Here is a 15,704-nt window from a genome sequence, read left to right as displayed (position 1 = left end):
TCATCCAAAGACACCTCCACACCAGCTCGCAGCCACAGGACATGTCCTACACCCAGGCATCCCAAACACTCTGCCTTGCCTACCCATGCAGGGAGCTGGTTAGATAAGGCAGATGCAAGGTCTCCAGTTCCAGCTGCTGAGACTCCTCTGTGTCCTGGTACTTCAGCATCCCTTCTGGAGTGACGACTTCCTTCAAGATTAGGGGCTCTCGATGATAGGCCACTTGGAGACGGAAAACATAGCCATCCTGAGACAGGGGCAGAAGGTGAAGTCAGGCTTGGCAGCAATATATGCAGGCTGCTGTGCTACTCTGCACCCCAGGCACAGATGCAGCACTATCCTAGCCTCAGCACAAAATATTCCCATGTTCTTTACCGGGTCCAGCACGGGCAATGACCACTCCCATAACTACCCTTGCCTTCCTCTTCAGTAACAAGGCACCATCACTCTGCAACTATAGAGTAGACCTCTACCGCTCCCCTACCTTGTACACATCGGTATGGGTGACTGCAGGCCTGCAGATCAAATGGTGCTGCTGCTGGAGCAGCTCAGCCAGCTGGAGGTGGAAAGCCGCCTTGATTCGCTTGATGGCTTCTTTGTCCTGCGGCCACCGGCCACTGCCTTCCATGTGGCACACGACTGAGGGCAAAGGGACAAAAGGAGGCCAGTGAACCCCAAGGAGAAACAAGGTGTTAGAGGATGTAGCAGGGACTAGAGGTCACAGCACAAAAGCAGGGGGAGCCAGGGCTCTGGTCCCACCTGTGACACACAAACAGAGCAGTAACTGAGTTAGTGTTGCCTCCTCCCTCTGCTCCCTTCTAGTGAATCATCTCCTGCCCACATCTCTCCCCACTTACCTTTCAAAGGCGATATGTAGGCTGGGCAAGGCTTGTCCTCCGAGGGAAGCAGCAAATCTTTGTTCCTGATTCTGGTATGGAAGGAATAAACCGGCTTCATGGGAATAGGAGGGAAGACCTGGGATAGAGCATCAGCAAGGGACTTAGAGCAGTGAGCAGAGCCCATGCAGCAAAGCGCACCCCTTGACCCCAAGCCCTCCCACCTCAGCAAAGCCCCCTGACACGGAGGGCTTGACCAGCCTTTGCACAGACAGCCCCAGGGATGCGACAGCATAAAAGAGGTACTGCAAAACCTCTCAGTAGGCACAAAGGCACAGACTAATTCTGTGTCTCCCTGCACTCCGAAATTCAGCAGGGCCAGGGCCTCCCCTCAGCTCTTTGCTGTATCCACAGCACGCAGGCTGCACCTAGGAGCACTCACGTCTGTGTACCGAAGCGCCGGGTGAACACCCTGCACAGCCGTCACCGTCAGCGGCAGCCCTTCCAGGTTCCAGAGCTTGCGGCTCAAGTCATCATACGAGCAGACAACGCTGACCATGGCCTCCTCGCCGGTCCCCGAGGCCTGCAGACACCCAGAGAGTCTCTCAGTTTGCATCTCCCGCCCCCAAGGAGATGAGCACTGGCACTGATCTTGCCTCCCTCTCTGCCTGGAGAGGCAACTGAGCACCAAGGAGCCAGGACTGCCACTCAGAGAGCAGCTTTTTGCAAGCACGCTCAGCAAGTGGGGAGAAATAGGAAAGAGGAAAGCCAAGAGCAAATCTGTTTGTGGCTACCCAGCAGTCACAGGCATCCCAGTGGCTGCTTATCAAGCGGCAAGCAAAATGAATTCCTGTAAAAACACTACGGCAACACGAAGAACTGTATTGCCGCTGCTCTGCCCTGTAAAGAGAGAAGCCAAGAGTGACTTGGAAGGTGAGAAGAGATCATGTATTGGCCATGGCAAGATGCTACTGCTACTGCCTCCCTTCTGCATACCAGCAGCAGTTAACAGAAACTGCTCAGACTACATCCTTAGCCATGGCAGAGCTGTGAAGCACAGCAAAAACAACAAGGAAGAAAAGGAAACATCCAGAGCAGCTTGAGAGCCCTGGGGAGGGCATTTAAGATGCACAGAAAGGAGAATTTCTGTTGTCCTGCTGCTCCCCCCACCCTGAAGTACAGCAGAGAAGCCTAAATGAGGAATAAGAACAGACACGGACTGCTCAGATGCGGCTGAATCAAGCTATATATATGTATCCAACCAGTCTGGATTTTACAGCAGACCAGCAGCACCCTCTGCAGGGTGTGCTGTGAATGACAAAATCCTAACCCATAAGAGGTTTCCAATCTCTATAGTCCATCTTCTCTCCTCCATCCCATCCCTTGACCACTGCAGGCTTCCCCAGGCTGTTTGCACAGAAGCTACAGCCACTAGAGGAGTATGGTCAGACACCCCTGCCCACAAGAGCGAATTTCTCCTTTGTTCCTCAAGGACTGGTAGAGATCAGACCCCTAAATCCTCAATCCAAAAAAGAGCATCCCCCTCATCATGGGTTTACCAGCTTTGCTCACTGCAGGCTAGCTTGCACAGACAAATTACACTGCCTCTCATGCCACAAGCAATAGAAACTAGTATCCTGTCCCAAATGTGACTCCCTGCTTTGGTGTAACACAAAAAGCTCAGATCTGAGAGCATTGCGCTGGATGCCTCAGTGTTTGCAGACAAGCGCTTTCCTTATCCTTTTTGGGAACCAGCTATGAGCCTCAGGACCACAAATCTAAAGTTAATTCCCCATAGCTCTTCCCATACCTCCCTTCCCTAAGAAACCTACAGCCCAGTCTGGAACTGGGGAAGCAACTGTACCTCTTGTCCAGTCTTGATCACAGACTCCAGCAGGGCTCCTGTGTAACAGATAGAGGATTCAGGAATGTCTGCATGGCTACATGAAGGAAGACAAGAGAGCATTAGAGCCAGGACACATCACCCAAGCCATGCTGACATTGCTTGCAGCACCCATAGGCAAGGGCCAGTCCAAACCCAAGGAAGACCTTCCTATATGGGAAAGTCATGGTAACACCATGATCTTTGTGCATTCCTCCCATGCCCAGACCGCCTATCCAAAGCGGCACAGCAACTCACACAGCTTCATAGGATTCACAGCCAAAGCTGCCAACGTGCAGCCATTCTTTCCAGGACCTCTCCTCAAGTAGGTACAAAAAGGCCCAAGCAATCCCCTCATTCTTCACAAGAGGGTCTCATTTTTGGCAGTAGGTCTCAACTGCTACAGGGAGGTTTTCCACTGCTTTAGGTAGACCCAGCCTTGTGGACCACTACAGGGTCTCATAGGATTTCATAAAACAAACCATATGGTCCAGATGGGTTCTCTTCTCAGCTCTGCCAGTGATGAGTGTCTCAACATCCATCTGTAAAGGCAGAACCACTCTGCCTCCTTGCCTTTAGCAGTACCACAAATGCCAGCTACAATGTCACATAGTTGCCCTCACCACATTCTCTTGGGAAGCAGCAAGGAACATCCAGACCAGAAAGCTGAAATGACTTCCTTGCTTCACAAAGCTGAAACAACCCACAAAGTCCCCCAAGACCTGATCTGACAACAGTGTTACCTCAAGGGCACTATAGATGCAGCATAAGCCATGCAGAGCAGCAGTGACCCCCCACAACCATAGGTCTCCCAGCCACGGCTGCCATTTGGCCCTATTCAGAGCTACTTACAGCCACAGGAGGTGCCTGACAATTTGCTCAGGAATGAGGCGTTTCTGGCACACAGTGTTTGCCTCCCACACCACTGCCTCACAGATGGTGCCATCCTGGAACCGCCTCAGCTCAGACTTCTCCCCCCAGAAGGTCCGGAAGTCCTGGGCCTGCAGAGAGACATTGATGGTGCCAGAGCCATAGGTGACAGCTCAGGTCAGCCGAAGCGCTCCTGTGACTGCCGGCCGCCCCTACGGCCATCTGCAGCCATAGCACAGTGCCAGCTTCGCTCCAGCTCCCCAGCCCAGTTTCTGCCTGTGTCTGTTAACAGGAGAGAAATGCAGGCTCCACCCCATCAAAATTTCCATCACATCCCCCTCTCCTCCTACTCATGCCTGCTTGGCCAACCATCTCCCCTGCCAGACCAAGAAGCCTCCCCACTCCTGGAGGCCTTCCTCTAACCCCCTTCACTTCACCAAGATGTCTCAAGGACATTAGCAGCCACTCAGTGGTCTGCCTGCTGCCACTTGCTCAAACTGCTGCTGCTCCTTGGCCCTGAGCAGTTCATCCATGGCAGGCACCCAGCATTGAGCATGGCAGGATGCGCTGACAGGCACTCTCAAGCTGCACAGATCTCCCTCATCCACCACCATCCTCTCCCAGATAAGGAAGGCTCTCCTTACCTCAGGACGATCAGCCTGTGGTCCCTTCTCCAACGTACTGGCAGCAAACTCTGGGACAAACAGGAGTCCAAATGCCAGGGGCCCAACATCTTTGTGCTTTGGGGGCTCGGCTTCAATGGGCCACTGAACAGGAACAGGGAATATGAAACACAAGGAGAGATGACTTTGCTGGAGTCGCATCTGCCAGGATATTGGACCACTAGATAAACCTCCTGCTAAGCAGGACATACTCTCAGGTGCCCATCTGGGCGGAAGTCATTTAATTGGTCTCCTTGATGAGAAAGACAGTTGTCTTCACCCTGCCCCAATGCTGGGCAGGGACTTCTGCCCAAACGAAGTCTTCCTGGCTGCAGCCAGCACTCTAGTAAAGTCCCCCAGCCTCAGATCCTGTACGCACCCCCCATAGAGGGGACAGACTCCTTCCATCCTGCAGTGATCAAAGATCCCCTCCCTGCACCCAGCAGTGCTGCAAGAGATCCCAAGCACAACAGGGGATGCAATGTCAAGCAAAGTCCCTGCTCAGTTGTGTTACCTCAGGGGTCTGGGGCAAGGAGTGAGCCACCAGCAGTGCTCTCCCAGCCAGCCCGCGGGACAGCAGCGACACAATGAACGGAAGGGCTGCAGCCATGTAGTTCCCACCTCGATCCATCAGCTCATTCAGCAGCTGCATCTTCTTGCAGGCACTTTGCAGCTTGGAGACATGTTTCAGGCTAGAGAAGGAGAACAGCCAGTCATGCTCACTCCTGCCTCCTCCACCAAATTCCTCCTGAGAAAGATGCTGGAGGATGGATAAAGTGAGAAACAGAGGGTCCCTGGCCCAGGATGGGGGCTATGAGAAGAAGCACTGCATTACATCACTGTGAGGCCAGGATCCCCAACTCTCTCAGGATGTACTATGGGAAATCCTGGTTTTTGGGACAGTCACCATTCCTCATAGGCCAAAGCATTGACAGAAGCCCCCCTCCTCCCAAGACAATGTCCAGGCAATCAAAGCGGAAGGGCTGAATGCAAGAGGCACCAATGTCTATCGCAGAGCTATCGGGGCCATTTCCCACAAGGCATGTCCCACATCCACCCTGGTATGAAACCGGAAGCAACCCACTCCTTTCTGAACAGACTTGTTCAGGATCACCCCACCAGCACAAGGACACTCACTGGAAGATGTGGTCAAAGGCTCTAAGCATGGGCTTTGCAGTCATGAGCAGCACCTGGAAGCCATCCACAGTGCTGTCATCCAGAATTTCCATGGAGCTCTTTGCTTCAAACTGGACCTGAGTGAAGAGGCGACACAGAGCAGAGGCATGAATGGGAGGAAAGAGGTGGAAAGCAAATCCTTCCAGCAGCAGTCACCACAGTCTGCAGTCAACCATGGTCACCCCAGCTCTGTAGTCACCAGCAGACATCAATCCCAGATGGCTCTGTGCTGAGGATGGAAGCTAAGTGACCAGTGCTTGCTGCCAGCTATATGACCCTTCTAGACCCTTCTTGGCATTCTTGCAATCAGTGTAGGCTTCTTCTGCTCCAAAACAGTTATTTCTGTTAAACAGCTTTTGGCTTCACCCAGAGATGCCCACAAAGAAGAAAAGAGCTTCCCTCCATCTTATAAGCAGGAAAGGTAAGGTGGCACTAAATCCAAATCTTAAAATTCCCTTCTAAGCTTCAGAGCTGGGGGTGTTTGTTAAAGGCTTAAAATGCAGCACTGAACCGCCTCCCCATGTCCAACATCCTTCTCTGAGATGTCTAAGCACCCTCCGCCTGTGTCAGCTCACTTGAGTGATGGAAGCAAATTAGGCAGTAATTCATTCCATCACCTTCCCTCCCTCCTGCCCCTGCAGCCCTGCTGTCCCTCAGGGTGCCGTCATACGGCTGAGGAGGTCGTTTTCTGGCACGAGGCTTTCTATTATTAACACAGAAAGTGAATAAGGTTTAAAAAACAAAAACAAAAAAAAAAAACCCACATGGACATTTCCTTTGTCCCAAGAATTCAGTGAGCATGACAGAAGGTTAGTGCGTAACCTCTACAAAGTCAGCTTCAGAAGCCAGCCAACAGGGCAGGACTGCATCATCCACACCATGGACACACAGCTGTCCCAGGCCATGGGGCTCAGCAACTCTTTTAACAGAAGTCATCAGTTTGTGAGCAGAAGAGCCTCGTATTGGCAGTGGGTACAGGAAAGGAGAGAGCTCCTGTTTGGTCCTGGATCCTAGAACAGCATCTCAGGATGCCTTCATAATCTGCTGGTACCTGGTGGTATTTGCTGGCAGTCATATCAGCGCAGAGGTTCACCAGCCCAGAGGGATCCACAAAAACCACTTCAAAAGCTTGGTGAAAGTCATCCAGGGAAGGCTGGAAGAGCAAACGCAGTCCTTAGTGCCACAGCGCAGCACGGACATCAAGACACCACCACCTCACCTCCACCCCAAGTCCCTAAAACAATGACCAGGCCGCTGGATACATCCCTGCCAGGGCAGCCCCACAGCACCAGCAGCACAGCTGACAGTCAAACATGGCCACAAGCCCTCCCTGAAGGTTGCTTACGAGGGAGGCGTCCGTATCCTTCACTAGGCTGATCCCTGTCACGCTCAAGTCTGTGGTGGCTGTGGACAGAGAGGAAGGAACAAGTCACGCTGTCATCCACATCTCCCCCACCAGTGAGGGTGGTACATCCACATGCCAGTACCGTTGCAGTCCAACAACTCTAAAGAGTGCTAAAACATGATGCTGGCCTCTACCTCGTGCTGTGGCCTACCTGTCCATCACCAAGCCACTCCATCCATCCTTGCTCTGCTGCCTCATCCCCTCCTGTCCTTTCCCACCCACAGGGCCCCACCACCCCACCGTCAGTGGGACAAAAGCAGTGATCCCCTTTCCCCCACCCCATTCTGGTCAGGAGCTGAGCCCACATGTTCCACACTGAGGGATGGGGAAGAAGGCAGTGGTCCAGTACCCCTAGGCACCAGAGACTCTGGCACTGAATGAACCCCAGGGACAGGCTTTACCCACTGCCATCTGTTGGAAAGAGCCACTCAGCAGGAAGCAAGTAGGGCTGGCAGGAGAGGAAAGGGATTCCAGCTTCCCCTACAGCCCTTCTGTGTACATTTCACAGTATTGCAACGATTTTTTGTTTTGATACTGAGGAATAACAGAGGTTTCATCTCTCACCAGGGAGGGATACTCTACCCAGGACAGTTGGGCCCATTCCTGGTGCCAGCAGAGAAACACAAACAAAATAACTTCCTTTTCTGCCCCTGGAAATTACCCTGCTTGGTAACCTTCCTGCTCACCCTTCTCAGAGGTAGGATATAGCTCTTGTCAGCTGGCTCACAGCTGCACAAGATGATCCTACAAGAACAGCCCCAGCTGGTCCTCCAGCTCTGTACCTGCTGAGCCCAGTACACAAAGGTTAAGGACATGCTTCATGCAGAGGCTCTGCTGACACCAGCCTCTCCCTGCCCAGAGACACCTCTGGAAACTCACCCAGGAACTGCAGAACATTCCTCAGCACCTGGTACCCACTCATCATCTTAACGATCTTGCGTTTTGTCAGCAGATAGGCCACAAGCATAGAGGCCAAGAAGCCATTGAAACAGCCTAAGCCCTGCAAAAACAGAGACAGTTGAATCAGGGAGAGCTCAGCAAGGCACTGCAAGCCTCAGTGCTTACTCCTCACGGCTGCTCCTGGCCACTGTCACCACCAGCAGGGCAGCCCCAAAGCCCCAGCCCAGCCAGGAAGAGGCAGAGGCAAGGCCTTATACAAGAAGCAGGACCCATGGTCCTTTGGGAAACAGATGAGTTCCCCAAAACACTGCATCACTCCTGGAATCTCAAAGAAGTACAAGTGTCCAGTTCATGCAGATCCATCACACTCCACAGAGCAAGATGGAGCTCCTTGAAACCTAACTCAGCTCATATCAGACCCCTAAGCCAACACACAACCCACAAGAGCCAAACCATCACCTTTCCACCCATAAGAAGGGAGGTGAACAGGCCAAGGCCAGGTGAGCCACGTGAGCAGAGCCTGCCTCGTCCCCTGGCACAGAGCATACCTTGCTGAGCTGTCGCTGGTGCAGCCATACTTTGAGAAGGGCCAGTCCATCCTTCATGCCCGGGAAGTCAGTGGCCACACTGGACAAGAAATGCAGGTGGGACAGCAGCACCATGTCACAGAGGATGGAGTTGTTGTAATGAGGGGTTGGGGGCTCTGGGGCTCCTGGGTGGGGATAGGACAGCATGTTGGACTCCATCACAAACCTCCCATTCACAAAAAACAGCCTCAAAGAACCCAGCTCCCTGCACTGGGTGCAGGCTTCAGCAGAGCCACGCAGCCTCGTGTTCTCCCAGCCCCAGGTCCTACCTTCTTTGGAAGTGCTCTGCTCCATGAACCAGGCTGTCCGAACATTGTTCTTGCTGGGATAGAAGCGGCTTGGCTTAAAGAAATCTGGGGCAGGACAGGCATGGAGTCGGACAGTGACCAGCTTCTCATCTTTGCCTGTAAGCAACAGGGATAAAAGCATGAGAGGAAGAAATGTCAAACACCCAGACTATGACTGCTTGAGAAGACAGGAAGCATCCTGATCTCAGAAAAAAGGGAAAAGCTCCTTCCCAGCTAAGCTCAGCAGCGGTAGAAATCATCTCAGAGTACAGAGTGACCACATCTCAGAACTGATAATAAGCCAGAGCTCACACTGCTCCTGTCCCAGTCCCATCTTCCTCCATCCCTGCCAGCCAGCCAGATGCAGCCAGTTGCTCCCCCCAGCACCCTCACCCTGCACCTTCCCACCCATCCTCACCTCAATCACCCCACTGCTTATCTCGGACCCAAACCTGCCATCACCTCAGGTCTGTGGAATCAACAAGCAGCACCCTGCAATTTATATGTCCTGTATCATTGCGGGAAAGAACCAGACTGTGCACAGCTGCCTTAGAAAGGCAAGAGGACAGCAGGGAGCAGGGACACGGAGAATAGGGAGGAGGGGCAGCGCTAGACACAGCAGCATTTTTGTAGTGTCTGCTTTACTCCCTGAAATACCCACAAGCCATACCAGCTGCAGAGGGGGATGAGGAGCCAAAGTAAGGAGAAGGGCCATGAGGATTGGAGGGACAGGAGAAATGGAAGCATCAAAGCTTCAAAATTTATCACCAATTGCAACAACAGGTCCAAACTGACACCATTCCCTCTCCAAAGCACCTGTTACACACTATGAGACCCCACTCTCCAGCTAAGACAGGAAATGCTAGCACCAGCTCACAGCCCGCTACCAGGGCAAGGCTCAGGTGCTACCTTGTGGCCTCAAGAGCAGGATGGGCTTGAGATGGTTGCTGTTCATGTAGGCAAATGTCACGCTGCCAAAGAGCTTCTCCTTGGAGAAGTGATGGGCGATGTAAGTGAGGTACAGAGCTCTTTTCCGGTGGTAGCGCTGATTCAGGTTGTCTTTGTCCTGGAAGATTTCCTGGAAAGAAGGGAAAGGTGGATCTCTCACAGAGCTCGGTTCAGCCTGAGGCACTGCACCACCTTCAGCTCTCCCCAGCCTCACAAACATCCCTATTTCAGACACACAGCTACTCCCAGCAGGACAGCCCCAAGGAGTGACAAGCCAGCCCAAAGCGCTCATCAGGCGCTACAATCACTGGACACAGAGCTGTTCAGCTGAACAGGACTTCGCTCATCTCAGACCCCACTAGCCACGGGGCAGAGCAAGTCTGGACAGCAGGAGGAGGGAGCTCTGCAGGGTTAACAGTCTCTGAACATCATCCACCCTTCAAAACAGGCTTGGGAGCAGGGGCAGATCGCGCAATGGGATATGAAGCCAGGTGGCATCCTGGCATCCCTGGTACCGTGGAAAACATTCAGCCCAAAGAGAATGAAGACCCTCACAAGGAACTGAAATCAAAGCAGCAGAAAGCTCTGATCTAGCAAGTGGGGAGATTGCACTCCCCAGCTCCTTGTGGGGGCTGCCACGCTGCACATCCAGATGCTGCAGCCTCACTCGGGAATTGAGTGAATGGGACAGGGGGCGCAGAGGACAGCAGGGGACAGGGCTCGACCAGGCCCCAGGCTACTTGGGAGCCGGTAGGGCTACACTCACCCGCGGCATGGTCACTGCCACATCCACATTGATCTCCGGCTTAATGCAGGTGCCCAGCAGGTAGCTGCCCACCACCTTCAGCTCAGCCGGGGGCAGGAATCGAAACCTCCCCTTCACACTGAACGGCACTTGCAGGAAAGGGACTTTCACACCCTTGGGGAGCCAGGCCTGGTCGGTGAGCTGGGAACAGACAAGACACGCGAAAAGCTCTTAGCATCATCAACGGCAGCCACGCAGAGACCAAGACCTCTCTTCCCACATAACATTCCTTTGAGCTGGCAGGAGCCTGGACCCAGGAGTTAGAGATGGAGCATCCCCTGCCAGCTCAAATCAAACTATTATTTTTTCAGTCCCTAAGGGAGATATTCCACAGGGACTTCAGCCTGCACAGGAACAGCTTGTCATCAGCAGAGCCTGCTCCTTACAGAGGCCTTGCCGCCTCCTGCACCCTTCTAGGACATACATCAGTTTCTGAGGTCTCCGGGATGGAGCTCAACAGGGTATTAATTTCATGGAGGAAGGCATCAATCCTCTTCTTCTTTGTCTCCTTCAATGTCACCTCCTTCAGAAGCTCTTCAATCTGCAAGGAGAAAGGGGAGACTGTGAAAGGCAGCTGCAGTGTTGGAAACCACTCCTGCCCTTTACCTTGTCCCCCAGCACCAAGCACGAGCCTGGCAAAGAGGCCAGCAGGTGAGCGGGGCAAGACCTGAGCCTCTCCACAAGCTCTGCTCAGAGCTGGGAGTCCAGCTGGCCCACGGGCAGAGGGATAATGCAGCTGCTCCTCTCCCGAGGAGCACTGAACCAGGAACAAACTTCATTTTACTAGCTCCTCTGTGAGGCCCAGCTAGTATAAACCCAGCAGCTAGTATAAACCCAGCAGGATTCACACAGGCCTTGCCCTCAGAAAGGGTTTTCAAATGACAGGGTGCAAGCCACAGGAAAACACCTTGCAGGGTTCCCATCAGCAACTGGGCCCGAGAGACCTTGCCATCAAAAGCAGCAAGTAGCCAGGAGATGAAAGCTGTTCCTCAGAATCACAAGCCTCACAACCACCAGGAGCTGCGTACCCACCGGCGCGACCTCCCACCTAACGAAGGCTGCCTGCGCTCACGGGACACAGCCGAAACCCTCCCGTCCCACCCAGAAACCGGCTCCGTGCAAACGACGGGAGCCAGACGCTATCCCTCGGCAGCGCGGCCGACCTGCAGGCGGAGCAGGCTGGAGTGGAAGAGGTTCTCGGTCTCCTTGAGCTGCTGCAGCTCCTCGCTCGTCGGCGGCTTGTAGAGTTCGGCGCGGCTCAGCTTCACCGGCTGCAGCAGCCCGGCCGCGGGCGGCCGCTTCCTGCTCCGGCCCGCGCCGCGCTGCCCCCCAGCCGCCGCCTCAGCTCCCTCCGGCCCCTGCGAGGCACAGTCACCACGCTGGCCGCCGCCCGGCGCGGGGGGGGGCCCGGGCCCTGCCGCGCCCTCGGTGCCGCCCCCCTGGTCCGGTCGTCGCCGTCGCCGCCGCTGCTGCCGCTGCTGCCGCTGCTGCTGCTGCCCCACCGCCATGGTCGCCGCCGCCGCGCACACGTGGGTGACCCTGCGCCGCGTGGGGCGCCGCCAACCCTGCTGGCCGCGGCGCGCCGCTCCCCATTGGCCACGCCCGCCAGCGCTCGGTCTCAATTGGTCGCGCCGGATCCGCCCCGCCTCCTGGGCCCGCCTCCCGGGCCGCCCCCGCCCAGCCAAGTTTGCTTGAGAGAGGAGAGGGGCTTGCGGCCTCGCTTTGCGGCACGCCGCGCCGGAAAGCACGGGGGTTTGCAGCGCTTTTGGGTGATTTACGGCAGCGGTTCTCTCCCACCACCCGCGAGAGCTGCGGGATGACCCCCATTCAGGTGGGGGGGGGGGGGGAGGGAGTCACCGCCCCATAGTCCCAGTGCTCCCCCTGCCCAGTGCTCCCCCAGCCCCAGTATCGCACGGTCCTGAGGCAGAAGGGGAGTAACCCAAATTAGTAACTTTTCACCCCTGAATTTAACAAGCCAACACTCCCTCCCTGCAAAGTGCAGTGCCGGAGGGAGCCCAGCATGGTTTGGTTTAGTGCTCCCGGCCCAGCTCCGCGTTGGCCCCACAGACCAGCTTCCCCGGGCTGCCAGCCCCTCTCCTCTCTCAAGCAAGCTTGGCTGGGCGGGGGTGGCCCGGGAGGTCTTAGCCACCTGTCCCGGGTACCTCTATGTTTCCTCCGGGAGAGCCTGATGTAACCAGCACAAAACATTTCACATCATGTGCACAAAAGCCAAAAGGGACCTTAAAATAATTGGGGGGGGGCAGATATTCAGGGGAAAATGGTCAGGGTTTAATAAACATATCCAACTCAGATTTTCAATCCAGTACGACTTCTTGCTATGATCAATGGGAAAAATTGGGGCCATTTGGGTCTAGGTGTTAGGTGGATAAGAAGGTCATCAGCTGGGCTTAGAGGAGATGGTGCCAAAGTCACCAGATGTCAGATGTAAATAAACTTCTAGCAAAATGAGCTGCAGTTTGCACAATACACGTTATTCCAGGAAACAGCTGAGCTGGGTCTGGAAAATTGGTCCTTTCCAGTAATCTGGAGCAGAAGCCACTGTAACATTTTGACCCGAGCAACTACGTTCAAAACCACGCCAAGATTCACGCCAAGGGGCTGCGCAGGCAGGCCGCGGCCTGGGTTTCCTTCGCTACTCTGTCACATAAGGCAGCAGGAGGATCATTTTGCCCCTCCGCCTGTGAACGCTCCCTCTGTGATGTGGGGTTAATAGCACTGCCCTGCTTCACGGGGAAGTCGTACTGAAAAAGTGACAGGAGCTGCATACGTTTTCTGGTGCGAGGAGTTTTGAACAACCTGGGTTATTCTAAAAAATACACCTGAAGGTTTTAAAATACAGCGACAACACAGAATTATTTCCCACACTTAGAAAATAGATTTAACTAACTAGCTGGGCCATGGGCAGCATTGCTAGTTTGATCTGGGGTAGCACGGCCTGCCCGCACCCTGCAGGACTGGAGTCTGGCGTTTCGTGATTAATTGGTGTGGACATCTCGTACACAACCTGTAGAGAGCATAAGGCAAAAACTGCAGCAGCCCGACTTGACTTGGCAAACTCCCACTGGGGCTGTAAGAGGCAATGTGAGCGGGGCTGAGCTGGCTGCAGCTCACATGCTGATTACTGGAGCGGGAGAAATATTCCCTAAAAAGCGATGCCTTTACAGAAACAATTCAAAACCCCAGACCGAACCAGATTTGGGTTGTCGGGGTATTTAAAAGCCCATCTTATGTGTGTCCCCTAATGAAAGGTCACAGATTTAGGACTCAGATCATTTTAGTTCTGTTTCCAGCTCCTCAGCTGGTGTTTGCACAACCTCAGACAATTTAATTCATTTCCCTGTGTCTTGCCTTGCACCACTGCGGCACCATCCCTCTTTAGGACAACTCTGCTCTAGGGGTGGCAACCCCAGCTTGGAGTTTATCATATCCAGATCAGATCCAAATTCTTCTCCCTGAAAGCCTGCAACCATCAGTTAAGGTTTTATCCCGAACTGTGAGAACGCTTTAAGTAGGATATCTTAACGAGCAAGTGTGTAGGCATTTCATGATAGAGGGTGGGAGACTAACTATCTACCTCTGCTGTACTGAAAATAAATGTAAGAGTTCAGAGAACAAGTGAGTCAGGCTGAGGTATGTGTCTAACACAGGACACCTAGGTTAACAGGTGTAGATGGTTAACTCCCGGCCAGTTTTCCCTCCCGCATCCCAAATGGACCATGCCAGCTCCTCTGCCCGGTCCCCGGGGTCGTCTCACCCCATCCCTGCTACGCCACGGTGCTTCCCGAAACGCGGTTCCCTGCCCAGCACCTCGCGGGCACACGAGCAATGTCAGGCTCCCCACTGACTTGCACGAGTGTAATTACGGCCTTGCTCAGGATTTTTAGAAAGGCCAGTAAAACTAGTTTTGGGCTAGGAGGGCCCCATGCGCGTTTTGCCTTGTTGCCCGAACAGCCCGCGGCCGGGAGCAGCGCCGGCTGTGGCAGAGGACGGACGGGCTCTGGGCCGGTCCGGCGCGGGCTGAGCAGCGGCAGCGCCCAGAGCCGCTCAGCCTCCCAGGCCGCTGCCACTCACTCGCGGTGCTCCCAGGGCACAGCCAGCGACGTGTGCGGCCTCCAGGAGCTGGCGCGTGCACACACACACATCTGCACATGTATATCCACGCATACGCATGCACATATACGCATACACGCATACATAGACACAGTCATATGTATACACCTACACATGCATGTACACACACGTGTACACACATACATATACATGTGGAAATGTGGAACATGTGGAAACGCACACACATACATCGACACGCACACACATACATGTGCACATACATACACATGTACAGACTCCTTTGTGTATATATACACACATACACCCACATGCACACAGATGAGAGCACACACATATCCACACACACATGCACATATATACATGCACAGACACGTAGGCATACATATATACACACACACATATACACACACACGTATATACACACAGACGTATACATATATACACATGCACATATACACATACACATATGCACATGCAAAAACATACATGCATGCATGCGCACATCTACACATACACACATACCTACACACACCTATGCACATACCTATATGCACACGTGCACACACATATACATGCCCGTGTGCACACATACACATGAACATACACACATACACATACATACAGGCGTACATTCAAGGGTAAACATATGCACATACACGCACACCCCCATACGGGCACGCACGCACTCGCCCAGGCGGGGCAGGCAGATGCCAGCTCTGCCCAGGGCCTGCCCCAGGCCACCTCGTGCCCTGGCTCCCACCAGCCCCACGGCGACCAGGAGGGCAGGCAGGCGCGGGGAAGGGCAAATGATGTGTTTCCTGTAACCAGTCATTTAATGAAGTGCTTCAGCACCCACCAAGTCATTAATTACATGCTGTCCTAAAAGACTAATACTACTAATAAAAAAATATTTTATACTATTCCACATCCCGTGTTTGGCCCTCCCAAAGACGTCACTCAGCCATCCACCATTACACTTCACCCAAACATCCCCAGCCTGGGCCACCTGCCCTCCGCAGGGCGCACGTTTCTCCCTGGAGAAGCAGCCTGACCGCACAGAAACCTCTGGGGAATTAGAGGAATCCCATCTCTGACTCCACCTCAAAGAATGTGTTTTTGACAGCCAAGGTGAAGCCATCCCCAGGTGGTTTCTCACTGATGGGGAGCTCCCAGACAAAACAACACCCCCAAAGCCCCTTTTGCAGGTGCAGTCCCACTGCAGACCACTGTCTGGGCTCTTCTCAGGGAAAGAGT

General features: G+C 53.9%; 1 protein-coding gene across 2 annotated transcripts in view; it reads right to left on the bottom strand.

Moving 5' to 3' along the window:
• LOC112982202 (nucleolar protein 6) overlaps positions 1-11,943 on the bottom strand; it is a 36,711-nt gene extending 24,768 nt beyond the window's left edge. For both annotated transcript variants that reach the window (XM_026098421.2, XM_026098422.2), the window contains exons 1-18: positions 11,522-11,943; positions 10,783-10,899; positions 10,320-10,499; positions 9,515-9,683; positions 8,588-8,722; positions 8,280-8,443; positions 7,711-7,831; positions 6,772-6,830; positions 6,478-6,579; positions 5,388-5,503; positions 4,765-4,942; positions 4,233-4,355; positions 3,571-3,719; positions 2,701-2,776; positions 1,279-1,419; positions 858-975; positions 485-639; positions 84-247 (exon numbers count right to left, since the gene is read on the bottom strand). In XM_026098421.2, the coding sequence (XP_025954206.2) occupies positions 84-247; positions 485-639; positions 858-975; positions 1,279-1,419; positions 2,701-2,776; positions 3,571-3,719; positions 4,233-4,355; positions 4,765-4,942; positions 5,388-5,503; positions 6,478-6,579; positions 6,772-6,830; positions 7,711-7,831; positions 8,280-8,443; positions 8,588-8,722; positions 9,515-9,683; positions 10,320-10,499; positions 10,783-10,899; positions 11,522-11,866 (2,612 nt within the window). In that variant the 5' untranslated portion in view covers positions 11,867-11,943. The remainder of the gene's footprint in view (positions 1-83; positions 248-484; positions 640-857; positions 976-1,278; positions 1,420-2,700; positions 2,777-3,570; positions 3,720-4,232; positions 4,356-4,764; positions 4,943-5,387; positions 5,504-6,477; positions 6,580-6,771; positions 6,831-7,710; positions 7,832-8,279; positions 8,444-8,587; positions 8,723-9,514; positions 9,684-10,319; positions 10,500-10,782; positions 10,900-11,521) is intronic.
• Between the last annotated feature and the right edge of the window lie 3,761 nt (positions 11,944-15,704).

The sequence above is a fragment of the Dromaius novaehollandiae genome, chromosome W (genome assembly GCF_036370855.1).
Source record: "Dromaius novaehollandiae isolate bDroNov1 chromosome W, bDroNov1.hap1, whole genome shotgun sequence".
NCBI lineage: Eukaryota > Metazoa > Chordata > Aves > Casuariiformes > Dromaiidae > Dromaius > Dromaius novaehollandiae.
Note: the sequence above shows the minus strand (reverse complement) of the source record. Positions and strands in the feature narration are given on the sequence as shown.